General features: G+C 37.5%; 1 protein-coding gene across 4 annotated transcripts; it reads left to right on the top strand.

Moving 5' to 3' along the window:
- Positions 1-178: 178 nt before the first annotated feature.
- Positions 179-14,258, top strand: ZNF639 (zinc finger protein 639). 4 transcript variants are annotated; one of them, XM_055568992.1, is made up of 7 exons: positions 180-429; positions 3,727-3,809; positions 4,647-4,718; positions 8,405-8,473; positions 9,475-9,585; positions 11,621-11,755; positions 11,905-14,258. In XM_055568992.1, exons 4-7 carry the CDS (start codon positions 8,416-8,418, stop codon positions 13,056-13,058), a joined length of 1,458 nt encoding a protein of 485 aa, XP_055424967.1. In that variant the 5' UTR covers positions 180-429; positions 3,727-3,809; positions 4,647-4,718; positions 8,405-8,415; the 3' UTR covers positions 13,059-14,258. The 4 variants fall into 4 exon arrangements, with proteins under 4 accessions (XP_055424969.1, XP_055424967.1, XP_055424970.1 ...); XM_055568993.1 differs by lacking the exon at positions 180-429 and adding an exon at positions 532-660; XM_055568994.1 differs by lacking the exon at positions 3,727-3,809 and having other exon boundaries at positions 179-429.
- Positions 14,259-21,201: the final 6,943 nt, after the last annotated feature.

The raw sequence follows: 21,201 nt of genomic DNA, 5'->3' as shown, positions 1-21,201 counted from the left end.
TGCCACATGCCTTGCCTAACCCGACCAAGGCCATTCTCGCCTGTCCCCGTGGAGGAACTCGGTGGGAAAAGGGCGTCTTGCGCGCGTTGCTGCTCCCCCCACTTCCTCTGGGCGGGAGGGAGAGCAGGGCGGTGGTGGTGGAGGGAGTTCCCTCGGCAGCCTCGCTAGGAGTAATTCTAGAGGGTGGAATCACCCGCTCTTTCCGGGACGCGCCGTACCCTTCCCGGAAGGCACCCGCGAAGGCGCGGAGGTGCCTGCAGGGGGCGCGGGCCGCCGGGCCACCCCCGGGGATGGAGGCCGGTGGTCCCTCCTAGCCCGGGAGCGAGGCGAGGCCACGCCGCTCGCTCCCCGGCCCCCACTCTCACCTCGTCACCTCCCCGCCCTCTCGGCGGGCCCCTGAGGCGTGCGGCGCAGGCGCGGAGCGCGGCGGTGAGTGCGGCCGCGGAGCCTGGGCCGGGGGCCTCGCAGGCTGGGCGTAGGGCGCGCGGGGAGGGAGTGGGGCCCGCCCGGCGGAGCGCCGGGGAGCTCAAGGCCCAGAGCGGCGCCGCCTGCCGCCGTGCGCCTGCGGGCAGGGCTGCGCTACCCCTCCGCCCGCGCTCGGGCGTCTTGGCCGCCGCCTCGCAGCTGCGCCTGGGCTGGCCGGGCGGGCCCCGGGGACTGGTGAGTGTGAGGGCGGAGCGGCCCGGGCGCCGGACTGCTGCAAGGGCCGCGGGCGCTGCTTCCTGCGGGAGAGGGCAGGGAAGACCGGATGGCGCCTTTAAAACTGAAACCCTGCCTTCGTTTTCTGGCGGGATGGCGCGCCCCTCCCCCATCCCGAAGGCAGTTCCACCCCTTGCTGAGGGCACTTCGGCCCCGGCTGGCCTCGGTCCCCCGCTGCTTTTTTTCCGAATGGTGCCTTTGGGGTCGGGACTTGGGACTCCTGGCTAGTCGCCGGGCCCGGATGGGGCCAGTACGTGGCGCGCGGGTGGAGAAGCCGGGTCCCGGTGGCTCCTGCGCGGCCTCTCTGGGCTCCGGGCCCCCATCCGTGCCACGCTGGCCCTCAGGCCCTGCCGGCTGGCGTGGTGACTCTCCGGCGGCGCATCCTTTGCCCGCACCGGGAGTCGCAACCTTCAGGCTAAGTCCCCAGCCAATATAGTCTAAGGCACTTATTAGGGTACTTCTAACCCATTGTGGTTTTGTTTTTCAGTACAACCTAGGGACAAGAGTGATTTGAGGCAGTTTATCTCAAAGCAAAGTGATAAAGCAAAGACTGACACTAAATGGGACGTGTGGTGGGTTCTAGTTCAAGTTTCCTCCTGCAGCATTTCTCTGTTTTCATGTCTTTCAAAGGACATATACTTGTTTCAAAATGAGGCTGGGGAAGAATATGCTTCTAAAACTCTTTAGTATAAAACCAGCTTTTTATTGTAAATGCTTGTCATATATATTTACATTGCATGAAAGGTCTTAAAAAGGTTGAAGTCTGATACAAGTGCTGACTGCCGATAGGAGTCTGCCAATCTGTATTGTGGTTTGTACTTAGACGTTCTTATTGTTGAAAAAATGACAGTTGGAAAGATGATGACAAGTGTCTTCTAAGTTGCTTTTTTTTTTTAATGAGTGTTTTGGATGGCATGGTTAGCTTTTTGTAAATTTAAAGTGTGTATGAATTCCTTAGCATGAGACAATGTCTACATGTCTATACTTTAAAATGTTAAGTCGCTAAGCCTTGTACAGCTCTTTTGCGACCCCATAGCCTGTAGCCCACCAGTCTCCTCTGTCCATGGAATTTCCCAGGCAAGAATACCAGAGTGGGTTGCCATTTCCTTCTTCAGGGGATCTTTCCAACCCGTTTCTCTTGTGTCGCCTTCATTGCAGGCAGATTCCTTACCACTGAGCTACCAGGGAAGAACATGTTAACAGTGTTTTTTTCTGGATGAATAGATTCTAAGTGATTTAATTATTTTTTCTTCTGAGTTTACTACAGTGACATATATTAATTTTATCTGCAGTTTTTTTAAGTGAGGAAGAGGACTTGAGTGAAAAATTGTATGTTCAGAATCTTCCCATTAAAAGAGGAGGACTAGTGAGCAAATGTGTGTATGACATCCTTAGGTAAAAAGCCAGAGTTCATCAGGGCAGTTATACACACAAAAGGCACATAAAAGCATTTGCTGAAATGAAGGGTGGTTAGCATTTTTGGTCTTGAGTGGGCATTTTACCATCTTGCTTAAAGGAGGCCCTGTAAACTTTTGGATATTGTTCAGCCCTAGGTAGGACTCAAACATTTCCTGATCAAGGTAATCCTGTTGTTTTCACCTGACAGTCTGAATCCAAGCCAGCTTGCAACATTAATTCTAATGCCATGCTTGGTTTCCTTGCTTTTTTGAAAGAGTTTGAAGTGTTTGAAATGCTTGGCTGAGAGTTTTCAGTGTTCTGTCTGATAAGTGTAAAACATTTAGAACATGAAGCATAAAGCTTTCAGCTGTGTAAATTCTGTACAAAAGAAGTATTAGAAATAAGTCTTAAGATTTTAGTTTATTACATAAATATGAAAACAGTTGTTTATTTTTTTTAATACACTTGATGGGGTGAGTTCAGGGAATGCTAATTTGCATTGTTAGATGAGGCATTATACATGTTGACATCATTTCTGCAAATATAATGGTTGTCAGTTTCTTTGAGTGATTCCCTCACCCTCCTCCCAGTTGGTGGCTGACTAAGGACTGGGAGCAAGATGTAACTTGCTGGTGACAGTGATTAGAAATGAAGATTTAATCACACAATTGTAAACCCAGAAGTCAGAAGACACACTGTTTCATTGATGGCTCTTCTACTTAGTTGACTTCACTTTCAATGAATTTGTTTCCTCCTCAGTAAAATTGGAGTAGATTTGATAGTAGCCCTTCTATCTACCTCACAGGATCGTTGTGAAAATCAAATAAAGAAAATTCGCAGTAAATTCAGCAGCATTTTAAGTGTATGATTACATTATGTATAGTGCTGATGATTTGTTACTATTTAGTAGGTAAGTTGTGTCCGACTCTTGTGACCCCATGAGCTGTGTATTTCCAACATTCTCCTCTGTCCATGGTATTTCCCACGCAGGAATTCTGGAGTGGGTAGCTGTTTCCTTCTTCAGAGGCTCTTCCCAACCCAGGGATCAAACCTGAGTCTACTGCATTGGGAGGCGGTTTCTTTACCACTTCCTCCTAGGAAGCCCAGTATTGATATACCCAGCACTTAATAAAGCAGCAAAAATAGTATGTGCACCTCAAGTTCCTACTGCTAGAATTGAGATGAGAAATAACGATGCCAAGTTCTACCTACTGTGTACCTGTATCACCTTGGTGATAAGAAAAGAAGCTTATAAGTTCACAGAAAAAAACTTTACAATGCATTTTTTCTCTGCCATTCCTTATTTTCCCACTGCTATAGTAGAAAGAACACTAATCTGAAATGGAGGAAAGAGTTCTAACACTACTACTTCAGTTGGACTGATTAATTTATCTCCCTATTTCTATAAATAAAAGAGATTAAAAGCATAGACTTGAAAATCTTATGTTCAAGTTAGATCTCTGTTCAACCCTGTCACTTATTTACTATTCCCCTGACTTAAGTTTATGCCTCAATTTCCTTATCAATTGTTGTATAGCCATTATGTTGTGTCAAACTCTGTGATGGTTCCTTTGTTCATGGGATTTTCCAGGCAAGAATACTGAAGTGTGTTGCCATTTCTTTTTCCAGGGGATCTTCCTGACCCAGGGTCCCAACCTGTATCTCTTGCCTCTTCTACAGTGCAAACAGATTCTTTACCATTGAGCCACCTGGTAAGCTCTCTTTATCAGTAACAACGGGTAGATAATAGTGATTTGGAGAGCGTGTTATAGGTTTTTCTAATCATAGGTTTAAATAAAAAAGTATGTTCACAGCCTGGTACATAATTGGTGCCCAATAAATGATCATTATTATTCTTCTATTAACAATCTATAAGGAGGATTTAAACAGTTTAAAATCTGTAATTTGGGAATTCCCTGGTGGTCCACTGATTAGAACTCCGTGCTTCCACAGCAGGGGGCATATGTTCTAACCTTGGTCAGAGAATTACGATCCCACAAGCCACCCCAGTGCAGCCAAAAAAAAAGAGATTAAAAAAGCCTGTACTAATTTGTCAGCTTTGATTGTATTGGCTTTCATTGTGACTGAATAAATTAATGGCAGGAGAAGGAGGTTCAATCCCTGGGTGGGGAAGATCCCCTGGAGTAGGAAATTGCAATCCACTCTAGTATTCTTGCCTGGAAGAGTCCCATGGACAGAAGAGCCTGGCAGGCTACAGTCCATGGGGTTTAAAGACGTTGGACTCAACTGAGCACACACAAATAAATTAATGAGATTTATATTCCTGTGTATTGATTTATGTTCCTTTTTTGGTGTTAAGATAGCTTTAGAAGGTAAATTCACTTGAAAGAAATATGACACATATTTACATATAGTCACATATTTATCAATTTATACAAGTTTTAGTACTTAATAGAGTATGTATTTAAAAGAATATTGTACTTGAGTTAATTCTGTATAGCTTTCCAGTTAACTAACATCCAGCACCTTGAGTCTCAGAAATGAACTACGTTTTTGCTCATAAGACTTTTGTCCTATTTTTCCTACAGGCATATTTCACCATCCGTGAAAACTTCCCTGTAATTCAGTTTTCCTCACTCCAGTATTAAGAATTACACCAAGTAAGTGGGATGTGGTAAAACTAGTTAGTCAATTTTATAACAGTCTATGGATATTTATTCAATAGATGCCACATCTCTTTCGTTCTCAATAGAATGTTGAGTGTGACCTCATGAGTAAGCAAAGGATTTTTTCTTGAAAATTGTATTCTGAGCCTCTGAATGATGAGGGTGATTTTTTTTTTTACCCCCTCTGAAGCCAGAGGATTAATATAAATTTGTGACAGTATTTTTTTTAAGGGAGCGTGTGGCTTCAGTATTCTTGCCTTGAGAACCCCATGAACGGCATGAAAAGACAAAAAGATAGGACACTGAAAGATGAACTCCCCAAGTTGGTAGGTGCCCAATATGCTACTGGTGATCAGTGGAGAAATAACTCCAGAAAGAATGAAGGGATGCAGCCAAAGCAAAAACAACACCCACTTGTGGATGGGACTGCTGATAGAAGCAAGGTTTGATGCTGTAAAGAGCAATATTGCATAGGAACCTGGAATGTCAGGTCCACGAATCAAGGCAAATTGGAAGTGGTCAAACAGGAGATGGCAAGAGTGAACGTCGACATTTTAGGAATCGGTGAACTAAGGTGGACTGGAATGGGTGAATTTAACTCAGATGACCATTATATCTACTATTGTGGGCAGGAATCCCTTAGAAGAAATGGAGTAGCCATCATGGTCAACAACAGAGTCCAAAATGCAGTACTTGGATGCAATCTCAAAAACAACAGAATGATCTCTGTTTGTTTCCAAAGCAAACCATTCAATATCACGGTAATTCAAGTCTATGCCCCAATCAGTAATGTTGAAGAAGCTGAACAGTTCTGTGAAGACCTACAAAACCTTTTAGAACTAACACCCAAAAAAGATATCCTTTTCAGTATAGGGGACTGGAATGCAAAAGTAGGAAGTCAAGAAATACCCGGAGTAACAGGCAAATTTGGCCTTGGAGTACGGAATGAAGCAGGGCAAAGGCTAATAGAGTTCTGCCAAGAGAATGCACTGGTCATAGCAAACATCCTCTTCCAACAACACAAGAGAAAACTCTACACATGGACATCACCAGATGGTCAACACTGAAATCAGATTGATTATATTCTTTGCAACCAAAGATGGAGAAGCTCTATACAGTCAGCAAAAACAAGACCGGGAGCTGACTGTGGCTCAGATCATGAGCTCCTTATTGCCAAATTCAGACTGAAATTGAACAAAGTGGAGAAAACCACTAGACCATTCAGGTATGACCTAAATAAAATCCCTCATGATTATACAATGGAAGTGAAAAATAGATTTAAGGGACTCGATCTGACAGACAGAGTGCCTGATGAACTATGTATGGAGGTTCATGGCATTTTACAGGAGATAGGAACCAAGACCATTCCCAAGAAAAAGAAATGCAAAAAAGCAAAATGGCTGTCTGAGGAGGCCTTACAAATAGCTGTGAATAGAAGGGAAGCAAAAAGCAAAGGAGAAAAGGAAAGATATACCCATTTGAATGCAGAGTTCCAAAGAATAGCAAGGACAGAGAAAAAAGCCTTCCTCAGTGATCAATGCAAAGAAATAGAGGAAAACAATAGAATGAGAAAGCCTAGCGATCTCTTCAAGAATATTAGAGATACCAAGGGAATATTTCATTCAAAGATGGGCTCAATAAAGGACAGAAATGGTAGGTATGTCCCTAGACATAGAAGCAGAAGATACTAAGAAGAGGTGGCAAGAATACAAGAAGAACTGTACAAAAAAGATCTTCACAACCCAGATAATCACGATGATATGATTACTCACCTAGAGCCAGACATCCTGGAATGTGAGGTCAAGTAGGCCTTAGGAAGCATCACTATGAACAAAGCTAGTGGAAGTGATGGAATTCCAGTTGAGCTATTTCAATTCCTAAAAGATGATGCTGTGAAAGTGCTGCACTCAATATGCCAGGAAATTTGGAAAACTCAGCAGTGGCCACAGGATTGGAAAAGGTCAGTTTTCATTCCAATCCCAAAGAAAGGCAATGCCAAAGATTGTTCAAACTACCACATAGTTGCACTCATCTCACACACTAGTAAAGTAATGCTCAAAATTCTCCTAGCCAAGGTTCAGCTATATGTGAACTGTGAACTTCCAGATGTTCACGCTGGTTTTAGAAAAGGCAGAGGAACCAGAGATCAAATTGCCAACATTGCTGGATCATGGAAAAGGCAAAGAGAGTTCCAGAAAAAAAACATCTATTTCTGCTTTATTAACTATGTCAAAGCCTTTAACTGTGTGGATCACAATAAACTGTGGAAAATTCTGAAGAGATGGGAATACCAGACCACCTGACCTACCTCTTGAGAAACATATGCAGGTCAGGAAGCAACAGTTAGAACTGGACATGGAACAACAGACTGGTTCCAAATAGGCAAAGGAGTACGTCAAGGCTGTTTGTTGTCATCCTGCTTATTTAACTTCTATGCAGAGTACATCATGAGAAATGCTGGCTGGAAGAAGCACAAGCTGGAATCAAGATTGCTGGGAGAAATATCAATAACCTCAGATATGCAGGTGACACCACCCTTATGGCAGAAAGTGAAGAAGAACTAAAGAGCATCTGGATGAAAGTGAAAGAGAGTGAAAAAGTTGACTTAGAGCTCAATATTTAGAAATATAAGATCATGGTATCTTTTCCCATCACTTCATGGCAAATAGATGGGGAAACAGTGGCTGACTTTATTTTTCTGGGCTCCAAAATCACTGCAGATGGTGATTGCAGCCATAAAATTAAAAGACACTTACTCCTAGGAAGGAAAGTTACGACCAACCTAGACAGCGTATTAAAAAGCAGAGACATTACTCTGTCAACAAAGGTCCATCTAGTCAAGGCCATGGTTTTTCCACTGGTCATGTATGGATGTGAGAGTTGGACTGTGAAGAAAGCTGAGCGCCAAAGAATTGATGCTTTTGAACAGTGGTGTTGGAGAAGACTCTTGAGAGTCCCTTGGACTGCACGGATATCCAACCAGTCCATCCTAAAGGAGATCAGTCCTGGGTGTTCATTGGCAGGACTGATGCTGAAGCTGAAACTCGAATACTTTGGCCACCTGATGCGAAGAGCTGACTCATTGGAAAAGACCCTGATGCTGGGAAAGATTGAGGACAGGAGGAGAAGAGGACGACAGAGGATGAGATGGTTGGATGGCATCACCGACTCAATGAACATGGGTTTGGGTAGACTCCAGGAGTTGGTGATGGACAGGGAGGCCTAGCGTGCTGCAGTTTATGGCATTGCAAAAGAGTCGGACAAGACTGAGCGACTGAACTGAACTGAATTGTGGCTTCAAAACTGTCAAAATATTCCCAAGTGTAAGAAATATACCTATAAAACTCTTAATTTGGTGCCATAGGTACCATTTTTCTTTTATAAATAAAAGATAAGCATTAGGCTTATGTAATTATTCAGTTTTCACAATTACATCAACATTTGAAAAGTTCTCAACCTCAGGAAGAAAGAAAACAGATCTCAGTGTCCTGCCTTTAAACTTCATCAGAAAAGTACATCCAAAATATAAGCAGGATTGTTTAACATTTCACTCATGAAGTCGATTTTTATGTGATGCACACATTTCCTATCGCCAGCCAATTTTTTTATTAGAAGAAATTTGCATAACAATATTAACACTTGTTACTGTGATGTATTTGTTAAATTTTTCCATCTTTTAGATTAAAAAGATATGAATGAGTATCCTAAAAAAAGAAAAAGGAAGACTTTACATCCTTCTCGTTATTCAGGTCAGTGTACGATTAAATTATTTAGAAGTTAGGCCATGTTTAATTCCCATGCAATTGCGTTTCCATCCATTTTCTCATAAATGATCTGATTAGAGTTAAATATATGGGTTAACTTTTACATAAGAGGAAACTAAGTAAATTCTCTGAAAATATATTTCTCAATGTCTGCTGTGTGCTAGGCATACATCAAAATTTCACAAACATTTATTTTAATCCTCACAACTTCATAGTTTATAGATATTTAAGATTAGATATCCAAGTTACATACTTACATAGCATAATTGAGATTTGCCTGTGTTTCCCAAGCTTGTGCTTAAGTCTTAATAATAACCTTGATCGAAGCTATTTTGCATCATTGAAAGAAAACTTTATCCTGTACATTATTTTCAGAAATGTTGTAAGTTTCATTTTGATTGTATAATTTTAGATCTTTTCTTTGAGATTGGCTCTACTGTCTTGGCAAATAAGAGGTCTTGACCTTTATGCTATGCACATGTATACTTGGGGCAGTCTCAGGTATACCTGTTAACCAACCCAGCCTACTTGTTTTTCATATCTGAGGAAATTAAACCTGGTCTACCTAACTGGCCCTTCCGAGGCAAGAGTTGAAATGACTGTCTTCAGAAGCCCTAACTGGTCCTCAGATCTTCCTCTGTGTATTATGCTTTCTCTGCAGTACATGGCAGATCTGCTTGGTAGTTAATTCAGTGTCTTTTGCAATTAACACATTTATTGCATATTCATATTTTGTGGGACTCTTGACCATGGGAATTGTATCTTCGTGTGTTTCAAAGTATTATATTTTAAATTGTGTAATTTATGGTTCTTTCAAAGCTCAAAGTCAATATCTGAATTATGAAAGCCTTCAGAATTGAGGGAAATATTAACACTTTATTACCAATACTATGAAAATTTATTTATGTTGGATAAAGAGATGGCTGTCAGTAGATGTTTATGTGTTCGGTGTGCTTGAAAATTCTTAAATTTTGTTTTATGTTCAGATTCCTCTGGAATAAGCAGAATTGCAGATGGATTCAATGGAATTTTTTCTGATCATTGTTACAGTGTTTGTTCTATGAGACAACCAGACTTAAAATATTTTGACAACAAAGGTATATTTAAATTTTGCAAAATATTTTCATTCAAATTGCTTTTATAATTTTTCATTTCCTATTTGAAAATGTGGGTGAAAGTGATGAAATGAGCAAGTATCTAAACTTGTTTTAAGAAAACAAGAGACTTTTGGGTAAGTGAATTTTAATTTTTAACATTATTTCAAACATATACATCAAAAACACATCCTCCTCTATCAGTTTTAGTCAGCTAGGAATTGGTGGTGAAGCAGGAGTGACCCAGAGTTTTGAGTATTTATGATGAAAAGTTAAGAATAGTGGTATTTCGGGGAGTTCCCTGATGGTCCAGTGGTTAAGACGCCATTCTTCCACTGCAGGGGGTGCAGGTTTAATCCCTGGTTAGAGAGCTAAGATCCTAAGTGCCGTGTAGAGTAGCAAAAAAAAAACCAAACACACAAAAAGAACAGTGTTACACACAGTTCTTCTGCTCAGCTGTACATTTCAGTTTGGAGAGCTAATGGAAGGAAAGAACACAAGGTGAAGGATGTCGTCATTTAAACAACATTCAGTCAGAGACATCAGTATGAACTCGTATTTGGCTTAATATAGACACAAACAGTTATATACAGAAACATTTACGGGATGTCAGTATATTTGTAGTAGTACACATGCACATATTTTTTGCTCTGAGAGTCTGAGAGTCTAACAGTCTATTTTACTGAGAGTCTAACAGAAATGGCATCCCAGTAGCAATGAGCACATCTAGTGCCCTGATCTTGGTTTCTAATACCATTTTCCAATAAAAAGAACGAGGGCTTCTTGGAGAAATGGCTGATTCTAGTTCTGGAGCAGGAAACCTAAAAGATGAGCCTGGAGCATTTTGTTGTGCGAGAAAATAAGAAAGTACTCAACATATAATACAAGTATGCCAAAGGAGCCAACTAAAGAGCTCCCAGTAGCCAAAGCTAAAACAGTATGAGAGGGGGAGAAATTGAACTATAACCCAAAGTATAAAATAAATATCCATGAGTCCATACTGGTGTAAATAAATGATAGAATAAATAAATAAGGGAGAATAAACAAATCTGTACAGAAGAACTCCAGATTATTTACATAGCTAATGCTCCCCTCAAGGAGATGAAGCATAACTTTCCACTCCTTAAGTTTTGGACTGTGCTCAGTAACTTAATTCCAAAGTGTAGAGTATGGAAAGTAAAAGAGTGACTTTACAGTGGAGAAACCTGATAAAGCCCCAGGTTATCAAGTTCAATGTCAGCAGTCATAATAATGTTAATAGTTTATACTCTATATGATGTGATTTTTAAAACAAGGCAGTTTGCCTCTGTGTTTACCTTCAAATAATCCATAAGGGAAAGGGAAGTCGCTCAGTCGTGTCCAACTCTTTGCGAGCCCATGGACTGTAGCCCACCAGGTTCCTCCATCCATGGAATTTTCTAGGCAAGAGTACTGGAGTGGGTTGCCATTTCTTTCTCCAGGGGATCTTCCCAACCCAGGGATCGAACCCGGATTTCCTGCATTTCGGGCAGACACTTTACCACCTGAGCCATCCCAGTCTAATGATGAAAAAGCAAAGTTAATTGGTGAGGCATCCCGCAAAATACCTGACCAGTCTCCTTAGGATTGTCATGGTCATCAAAAGCAAGGGAAGTCGGAGAAACTGCCACAGCTAGCAGTAGCCTAGAGATATGACAAATAAATGTTATGTATCCTGGATGGGACCTTGGAACAGAAAAAGGATATTAGATAAAGACTAAGGAAATCTGGATGAAGTATGGACTTTAGTTAATGATAGCTTACCAGCATTTGGTCATTGTTATAACAATGTAAGATGTTAATGGAGAAACTGAATGCAGTATATGTGGGAATTCTCTGTATTACCTTCTTATTTTATTTTTTGTAAATTTGAAACTTCTGAGAAATAAAGTCTTTTTAAAAAAGACATGATATTGAAGCCCAGTTTTCTCTAGTGACTGGCATTTCAGTTTGTCCATGTAATGTTTAATGTTTTGATGGATATAAATAATAAGTATTTTTCCAAATTCTTTTTTTACAGATGATGATTCTGATACAGAGACATCAAATGAATTGCCAAAATTTACAGATGGAATCAAAGCCAGAAACAGAAATCAGAACTACTTGGTTCCCAGTCCTGTACTTAGAATTCTAGACCACACTGCCTTTCCTGCAGGTAAGAGAAACTGCTAGCATCTGCACATTTTGTATAGTTCAGTGAAAAAAATAAAAAGTAAAATAAATTTCTTTTTGCCAATTACTATTTAATAATAGTAAATAATAGGTCTTATTTAGTAATAATAATAGTCTTGCTTTGTTTTTCAGAAAAATCTGCTGATGTTGAAATTTGTGATGAAGACTGTGACTCCCCTGAATCAGTCCACCAGCAAACCCAGGAGGAGAGCCCCATAGAAGTTCACACTGCTGAAGATGTTCCAATTGCCGCAGAAGTGCATGCAATTTCTGAAGACTATGATATAGAGACAGAAAACAATTCCTCTGAGAGTCTCCAAGACCAAACTGATGAAGAGCCACCAGCTAAACTTTGCAAAATTGTTGACAAGAGCCAAGCTTTGAATGTGACTGCCCAGCAGAAATGGCCTTTACTGAGAGCTAATAGCAGTGGCCTCTATAAATGTGAACTTTGTGAGTTCAACAGCAAATATTTTTCTGATTTAAAGCAGCATATGATCTTGAAGCACAAGCGTACTGATTCAAACGTGTGTCGAGTATGCAAAGAGAGTTTCTCTACCAACATGCTTCTGATCGAACATGCCAAACTCCATGAAGAGGACCCCTACATATGTAAATACTGTGATTATAAGACTGTAATTTTTGAGAACCTCAGCCAGCACATTGCAGACACCCATTTTAGTGATCACCTTTATTGGTGTGAGCAATGTGACGTTCAGTTCTCCTCGAGCAGTGAACTCTACCTACATTTCCAGGAGCACAGCTGCGATGAACAGTACTTGTGTCAGTTCTGTGAACATGAAACGAATGATCCAGAAGACTTGCATAGCCATGTGGTAAATGAGCATGCATGTAAATTAATAGAGTTAAGTGATAAGTATAACAATGGAGAACATGGACAGTATAGCCTCTTAAGCAAAATCACATTTGACAAATGTAAAAACTTCTTTGTTTGTCAAGTATGTGGGTTTCGGAGTAGACTTCATACAAATGTTAACAGACATGTTGCTATTGAACATACTAAAATTTTTCCTCATGTTTGTGATGACTGTGGGAAAGGCTTCTCAAGTATGCTAGAATATTGCAAACATTTAAATTCACATTTATCTGAAGGGATTTATTTATGTCAATACTGTGAATATTCAACAGGACAGATTGAAGATCTTAAAATTCATCTAGATTTCAAGCATTCGGCTGATTTACCTCATAAATGTAGTGACTGCCTGATGAGGTTTGGAAATGAAAGGGAATTAATAAGTCACCTTCCAGTCCATGAAACAACTTGATTATTCTCTTTAACTTCCATAATGTTGATATGAAATAATAAATTCAACTATTTTGAAAATGTTAAAATGATTTTAAACACAACTTGTGAGAATTGTCTTGAACAAGATCTTTTTAATTGCCAATTTTCTTGGTATTACTGCCTTTTCAGTATATATTTGTATCCTAAATGTGGTATTTTCAATGCATTCGTAGTTTTAACCACTTTTGGAGACTGTCATCGTGTTTCTTGCATGTGCTCTGATTTTGTTGATAGGAAACATACACTAAAGAAACTATAGTTTTCCTTCCATAAATACAGGTGTTACAAACTTTTTGTTCTTTAAACTCAAAACAAGATCAATCTTTCATGGATGAAGTCATTAAAGTACTGCACTTCCAGAGCTAAAGTGCTACATAATGCACAGTTAAGTCCACTGATACTCCCGTTAACAAGATCCAGACCCTGCGTTTGCATTCCCCAGTAGTTCCTATCCCCAAGACAGTGGACTCTCCATCTGTGTGAGTCTTTCAGTGACACTAGGAGCCCTGTGTTACGGTAAGAGGGAAAGATGTGATTTTCTTGGCAATCCTTTTTTTTTTTTTGTAATCCTTATTTTAGCCCCTCTCCATGTGTTAAATAATCGTAGATGGGGAGGAACTGATAAAGGGGTTAAACGATAAAGGACATTTCATAACTCATTTATAAATGAAATAGGTCATTTATAATCTGTTCATATTTCATTTTCAGTTATGCAATTGCAAAGTCATGCCTGAACTTCTGATACCAAATCATTTGTTTTCTGAGAAAACCCACTGAAGTATTAGAAATAGGAAGGTATGAGAGGTTGGGGTTGCTGTTACGAGAAGGTATAAATTACTTTTGATAATGGTAAATCAATCTTAGCATCTGTATTTTCTGTGGCTGCCATAACAAATTATCACAAACTGAGTGGCTTAAAAAGTAGAAGTTTATTGTCTCACAGTTGTAGAGGCTAGAAATTCAAAATTGAAATGTTAGCATAGTTGGTTCCTTCCAAGAGCTGTAAAGGAAGAATCTGTTCTCGGCTACTCTCCTTGACTTATATGTGGTCATCTTCATGTCCACATGGTCTCCCTGTGCCCAAGTCTGTCTCCTTTTTACAAGATATCAAGCAGTCATTGGATTAAGGCCTGCCTTGCCAAGCTCATTTTAACCTAATAAAGACACTATCCCCAAATAAGGTCATATTCCATTACTTCAATATATGAACTGGGGAGACTGAGGGAGACACAACCACCACAATTCAGTAACAGCTTCCTAAATACTATCAAGAAAATGGTATTTTGTGCATCATTGGCCTCAAATATAATAAACATTGCTGCTAGCAAACTATTGTCACTCAGGAATATTAATATAGTTGAAAAGACTGGTTTATGACCTATGGTTTTCCCATAGGACCCATTGGAGTTTATTCTGTTTTGTAAATAGTGACAGCAATTATTTCCACCCTTTTGTCATATATGCATACTTGTATTCCTAGAAATTACCATTCCATCTGATTATAACATTCCAGGTAGGGCTGTCTGATAAAAATATTTCTTAGAAGACTTAAAATTGTAATTAAATTGGAAGAAAACCTTAGAAGCCATCTGATCTACACCCTTTTGTTTTCTGTTTCTTATAGAAACAGGTTATTATTAGGCCGAGGTCACAAAACCAGTTAGAGCAGACAGGAGTGGAATCCAAGTTATTCCAGTCTAGTGATGTTTCCATTACACCATGTTATAAAAATCTGAGCTTTGTCCTTGGGATATTTTTCATGACTACTTATCCTAGCCAAGAATTGGCTTCTTGGTAATTCGGGTTTTATACTTTTTCAATATCCATTCAGCTTCAGAAATTTGATTTTCAGAAAACAAACCTTAAGTAATGACTTGGTTTGTTTTTATTTTCTAATTGTGTATCTTATAGCATTACATTTTTGATCATGCATTAGTAATCAAATTAGAGATTGTAATGGAACAACTCAAGAAGCATTAAACCCAAGTTTTAGAAGCATATAATTTGGTGGTTTTTTGATGAATCTGCAGCTTGAGGCCACATTTTACTTCCAGTTTGTCCAATAAAATCTTTTTGCTTTGACTCAGCTTTCAAATAAACCTATGAGTGACCATTAAATTGCTGCAGTAGCAAGTTATATTTTTAGTTTAATGAACTTTTTTGGAAAAACAAACTTACCTAAAAAAATTTTCTATCTGCTTCTGGATTTTTTCTACTCAAAGACATATTTCCACTGTACTCTTGTGATTTGAGAATACATAACGGAATACACAATAGAATTATTGACAGCAGGGAACAGTCATGATGGATCTTCTGTTTTTTTCCTTTCATCTTCACCTTGAAATGAGTGTTATTTGAAAATGGTTGGGTGGTATTCAAAAGCCTCTCTTCCTGCTTGTAAATCTGCCAGTTTTCATATTTTAAATTGCCTTTCTTAGGTTCCTCTGAACATTTATCATCACATACTAACCAGTTTCTTCTTTTCACAGGGTCCACAGCTTGTTAGGTGATTGCTGAATTATTCGCAGGTGTAGCATATACAGGTTTCTGGGGGTTTTTCCCCTAGTAAGCTAACAATATTCCTAATTTTTAAATCTGATTTTCAAAGCATTGAATTAATTTCTGGCACTTTACAGTTTATCTTAGCTTGTTTTCTCAGTCTTACTACCTTTTACAAGCAGGTTAATATATCCCCCAAACTACTGTGATAAATTTTTAATGGAATTCTGATGACTTAAAAGCACTATAAGTGACATAAATTTGAAAAAGCTAATAAAAATCAATGAGCCACAATCCTCCTGGGAAGCAGGTTGACTTAAAATAATCAATACTACTTAGTTAACTGAAAATAAATAGTTAACAATTAACTGTAAATCCCAACAGAGAAGCAAATTTGGTTAGTCAGTTTTACACTACAATTAACAGTCTTATCCCTGTAAATTAAAAATGAACTTTTGAAGATAGTCTTTTGTAACTTTCAGTTCTGATGACTGAAGATACAGAATATCTATTAGAATTTCTATTCATGGCATTGGGTTTATGAATTTTAAATATACCGTATATTGGTTTAGCTTTCCATAAATTAATATCTTAAGACAACATTCAAATCTAAGAGAAAGAAATGTGTACATTTATGGTGTAAAATATAAATACACAAAGCTTAAAGTTGTTGCATGTAATTTACATGTTTATATGAAATTACATGCTCAATTTACAAGTTTAAAAAACAAAATTTTAATGATGTTTGCTCTACTGATTTGAAAAATAATTTTCTATACAAAGAGTTTCCACATTAAAGCATCACCACGACTTCCTTACTAAGTTCATCCTCTTTAATAACCTTGACATTAAACTAGTAACTCCCTGAACCTAAAATAAATCACATTTGTGAAAAGTAATTTCTTTATTGTAAAAAGAAACAATTTTCTCACATTGCTAAATAGGAATATTGTATTATCTAGTGGTTTTATTCACATATTTTAAAAAGAATGACTTTAAATTCTTTTTTTAAAGGAATTTATGTTGTCGTAACTGTTAAGTTTATTGTTTATTTTGAGTTTTAAATAGGCAACAGATATGACCTGGAAAATCTTTTTTTTTTTTTTTTTGCCGCTAAAAATATTGAACTGAATGAATTATACATTGAAAATTTTAATGAAAAGTATATTTTGAATGAAAACTCAATGTTTTCTAGTTTTTAATATCTAGATAGTGTCTGCTACTGAAAAACATTACAGAGGAAATAGTACTTTTGCACTTATTCTTCGGAGTAAGCTAAGATTAGGAATTGGAATCAAATGAAAATAACACAGAAGCATCATTTCTGGTGGTGATGGGTTGTTTTTTGTTTTGTTTGGGGGAGGGGTGTTAGTTTTTGTTTTTGATTCTCTGCCTAAAGACCGTTTACCATGATGTTTGGATTTTGGTTGGCTGAAATGTGAGAGTATTGAATTCTTTTTTCTTGCCTACCTTGCACATTTTATTTAGGGTTATCACTTCTCTGCTATAACCTTATGTTTCTGAAATATATTGCTCAAGCTATATTCTATGACTGATTACCCTTCTCTTTGCAACCCTTTCTCACCTCATTTGGATTTTCAGAAAGTCTCAAAAGAGTAAAATTTTACCAGTTAGCAAGGAGAGAGTGGATGTCTTAATTCTTCTCTCTATTCTCCAAACTGTTAAAATAACTTACTCCTTTCATACCATATACCTCATCACTCACTTCTACACCCTGTAAATATTTTATAATTTCCTGTCTAACAGAAGTAGTGAATTTATAAATTTTAATGTGTCTATTTTAGATTTTTAAGAAGCAGAATATCATGGTACTTTTCTTTCTGGCTGTGCCACACAACTTGTGGAATCTTAATTCCCCAACCAGAGACTGAACCCAGGCCACAGTAGTGAAAGCGCTTAGTCCTAACCACTGGACCGCCAGGGAGTTCCCTCATAGCACTTCTTTATGGTTATAAGATTATAGTTGATTGCATTCTTTATTGAACAACTAAATTGCTAAAGTAGAAAAACTAACACGGAATGACAGAATGTTAATTTGGAAGGAACCTCAGAAATCATCTAATCCAGACCCATAAAGCACATTACATAAAAATAATTGTATATAGTACATAATTTTATTTTATGGTTTTAAATTACATGTTGTAAAATGTAACACATCAAATCTCATTCATGAATATTTTTACTTAGGACAGAACTGATTTTTTTTTTTAAGCAAATGTTTAAAGAAAAACATGAAGTAAATAATGATACATTGACATGGAAAAAATAGGTAAAACATGGATGACAAATTTGAGAATACAAAATCCTTATCTAAACTTCTTATTTATAGCTCAAAAAATGGTTCACTAACATCATTAGTTAAATGCTTTTTAAGCTATAATAAATAGGACTTATAACTCTCTACCACTCTTCAAAGAATTTTAGAAAAAGTGAAAATGTACCCTATTTTTTCAGTGAAATGTCATACCAGACAACTGAAGAGAGAAAATAATGTAATGGGGAGTACTGGATCATGGCCTGAGACCTTATTTTCTAGTCCCTGTTAGCTAACTATAAATTGCATGACTAAACAAGGACAATGGATGTAATGTTACCAAGTTTTTCTTTCAACTCCTTAAAAACTTGTTTCACTACTAGTCTGTTTAACAACTATGGAATGTCTCTTCTCAAGCCATATGCATTTACCATATAGAGCAGGAAACTCTTCTCTGCCGTTCTTCTGAACTCCAGTTAAATATGAAGCTGAGTGCCTTTTGTGTTTCTAACTGTTCACTTTCTATAAAATGCTACCATAAACATTCTTGTATGTGTTAGGGTGTTTGGGAATTTTTTTTTTTATCCCTTGGAGGGATGTGGGCTTTCTGTAAGTATGTTTTGTATGCTTGTGATTAAATATGTCCAAAATATCCAGACTGGCTCAAGTTTATACACCCATCAGATGATCATGTTTCCCTGCATCCTTATAGACAATAAAGTGAATTGATTTTGGTAAATCTGAAGGGCATAAAGCAGTATGTTACTATTGTTTGAATTTGCATTGTTTGATTACTAACAAGATTAGAAATGTCTCAGTATGTTCATGAGACACTTTGGTTTCTTATTTCGTGAAGTGCTTCTGCATATGCTTTGTTTTTTGTTTGTTTTTGCAGTGAAAGCCCAATGTCCTAACCGCTGGACCACCAGGGAGTTGCCCTTTGTCCACTTTTCTATTGGGTTTTCTGGTTACTTTTGAGAAGTTCTTTAAAATTTTAAATTATTGGTCCTTTGTTGATGATATACACTGCAAAGAATAGATTTCCAGATTGTCATCCATTGCTGATTTCTTTTGTTGAACAGAAATATTTACATTTAATGTGGATAGATCCATCACATTTTACCTTACAGGTTGTGCTTTCTACCACCTTGTTAGAAAGCACAACCTTGTGCTTTCTACAATCTTGTTAACAAACTCCTCTGTAACCCCAAAGTCACAGAACTGTTTTCCTACATTTTCTCCGAGTAATGTTCTGGTTGTACTTTTTGTGTTTAGGTCTGAATTACTCTGTGTGTAAGAATGATTCAAGTTTTCTTTTTGTTCATTTAAGTGAGCCAATTTCGTCAGTACTATTTGTTAAATAATGCATTCTTCTCCCAGTGATTCATGATAACAATTTGATCATATATCACTCTGCATGGGCATAATTGGCATACAGATTTGTGTCTGTATTCATTATATTCCTGTTTGTTCCTGCAATAGTTTCGCATGTTTTAACAGTTACTTAAAACATTACAGCTTTCCAGTATGTCTTTCTTTTAATTGGAGTATGGTTGCTTTACAGTGTTATGTTTCTGTTGTACAATCAAATGAATCAGCTCTATGTGTGCATATATCCCCACCCTTTTAGATCTCACTCCCCAACCCCCATCCTATGTGTAAAATAAATAGCTAGTGGAAACTGCTATAAAGCACAGAAAGCTCAGCTACAGTATGTCTTAATATCAGGTAGTGTGAATTTATTCTCTTCACTCTTCTTTTGAGAATTTTTTTAGCTGTTGGTGGACTTTTCCTTCCATGTAAATTTAGAATTAGTTCCAAATTCCATCTAAAGTCTTGTTGGAATTGCGGTATAATTATGACCATTTTAGAGGGAATTGACATCATTGTAGTGTTAAATCTTTGCTTTCATAAACATTGTATATTTGTCCATTTACTTAGGTCTCTTTTAATGTTCTTTAAAAAATTTTCCATAAAGGTTGTATGCAGTTTTTGTTAAGTCAATAACTAGATTCTTTAGTTTTGGTTGCTTTGACATGCTTTTGTTTTCTAATTGGTTACTGCATGTTTATAGGAAAGCTTCTGAATTTTGAAATATTGATTTTGCATATATAGAAATGTTTGGGTTTTAATCTTTTTAGTTTTAATAGCTGTCTTTCCTTAATTTTTAATGTAAGTCATCATATAATTGTCATAAATTATATACTTGTTTCTTTATTCCTAGTCTGTGAGTCCCTAATGGCTCTTTTTTTATCACAGAATTTGTCAGTTCTTCCACTACCATAAAGAGCAGGAATAGCATTAGCAGGCATTTCTTTTTTTGTTCCTAACCTTAAGGGTAAGACTGCTCAAACTCCCTGTCAAGTATATTTTCTGTAGCTTTTCATAAGTAGCCTTTAGCAGTTTTCTTAGTTTTGAAGACTTTTTATTGTAAGTAGGATTAAACTTTAGCAGTGATTTTTTTCTATAGCTATTGAGATAAACATGGGCTTTCTCCTATAAGTCTGCTAATATGAATTTCATTGGTTGATTTTCTAATATTGAATTATCTTTGTATTTCTAGGAAAACTGTAACTGTAGAAAAAAAAATTTTAATACAATGTTGGATTCAGTTAGCTAATATTTCACATAGGATATTTGCCTCTATAGTCATACATGTGATTTTCTTTACTTATACCTCCTATAAGTGGTATTAAGTTTATTCTAGTCTTATAAGTGAGTTGGGCTGTTTTTTTCTCTTGTTCTATGCTTTGCAAAAACCTGTATGAGATTAATCTTTTCTTGAAAGATTTAGTAAAGGGTTATCTCTAAAGTCATTTAGGCTGGCTTGTTTTTGGTATACATGGGAAATTGCCATTTCAATTTTTTTAATATTTACTAGTTTTTCATAAGTTTTTGAATAATTGAATTTTAGTTTTTGTTAATCTCTATTTGTTTTATTTAGCCTTTATATTTATTTTTTTCTCCTTTCTTCTTTATGTTTACTCGTGGTTTTTGCCTATGAGTCTTCCATAATAAGGAAAATGATGGATTAAATTACTTATTATATGAAAACACTTATTTTTATAATTTATAACATGTAATGTCACTTATATTTGAAATACAATAATTATATTAAACATGTAGTTGTTATTCGTAAAGTGATCCTATTATGATTTTTTAAATTCAAATAATACAAATAAAGCAAAAGTTACCTTTGAGATTCCCTGTGTTCAGAACTGATTTTGAGTGGTTTAGGATTTCACATCGGAGAAGGCAATGCACCCCACTCCAGTACTCTTGCCTGGAAAATCCCACGGACGGAGGAGCCTGGTGGGCTGCAGTCCATGGGGTCGCTAAGAGTCGGACA

This window comes from Bubalus kerabau, chromosome 2 (genome assembly GCF_029407905.1).
Source record: "Bubalus kerabau isolate K-KA32 ecotype Philippines breed swamp buffalo chromosome 2, PCC_UOA_SB_1v2, whole genome shotgun sequence".
Lineage (NCBI taxonomy): Eukaryota > Metazoa > Chordata > Mammalia > Artiodactyla > Bovidae > Bubalus > Bubalus kerabau.
The sequence above is the reverse complement of the archived record's forward strand: the minus strand, read 5'-3'. Positions and strand labels throughout refer to the sequence as shown.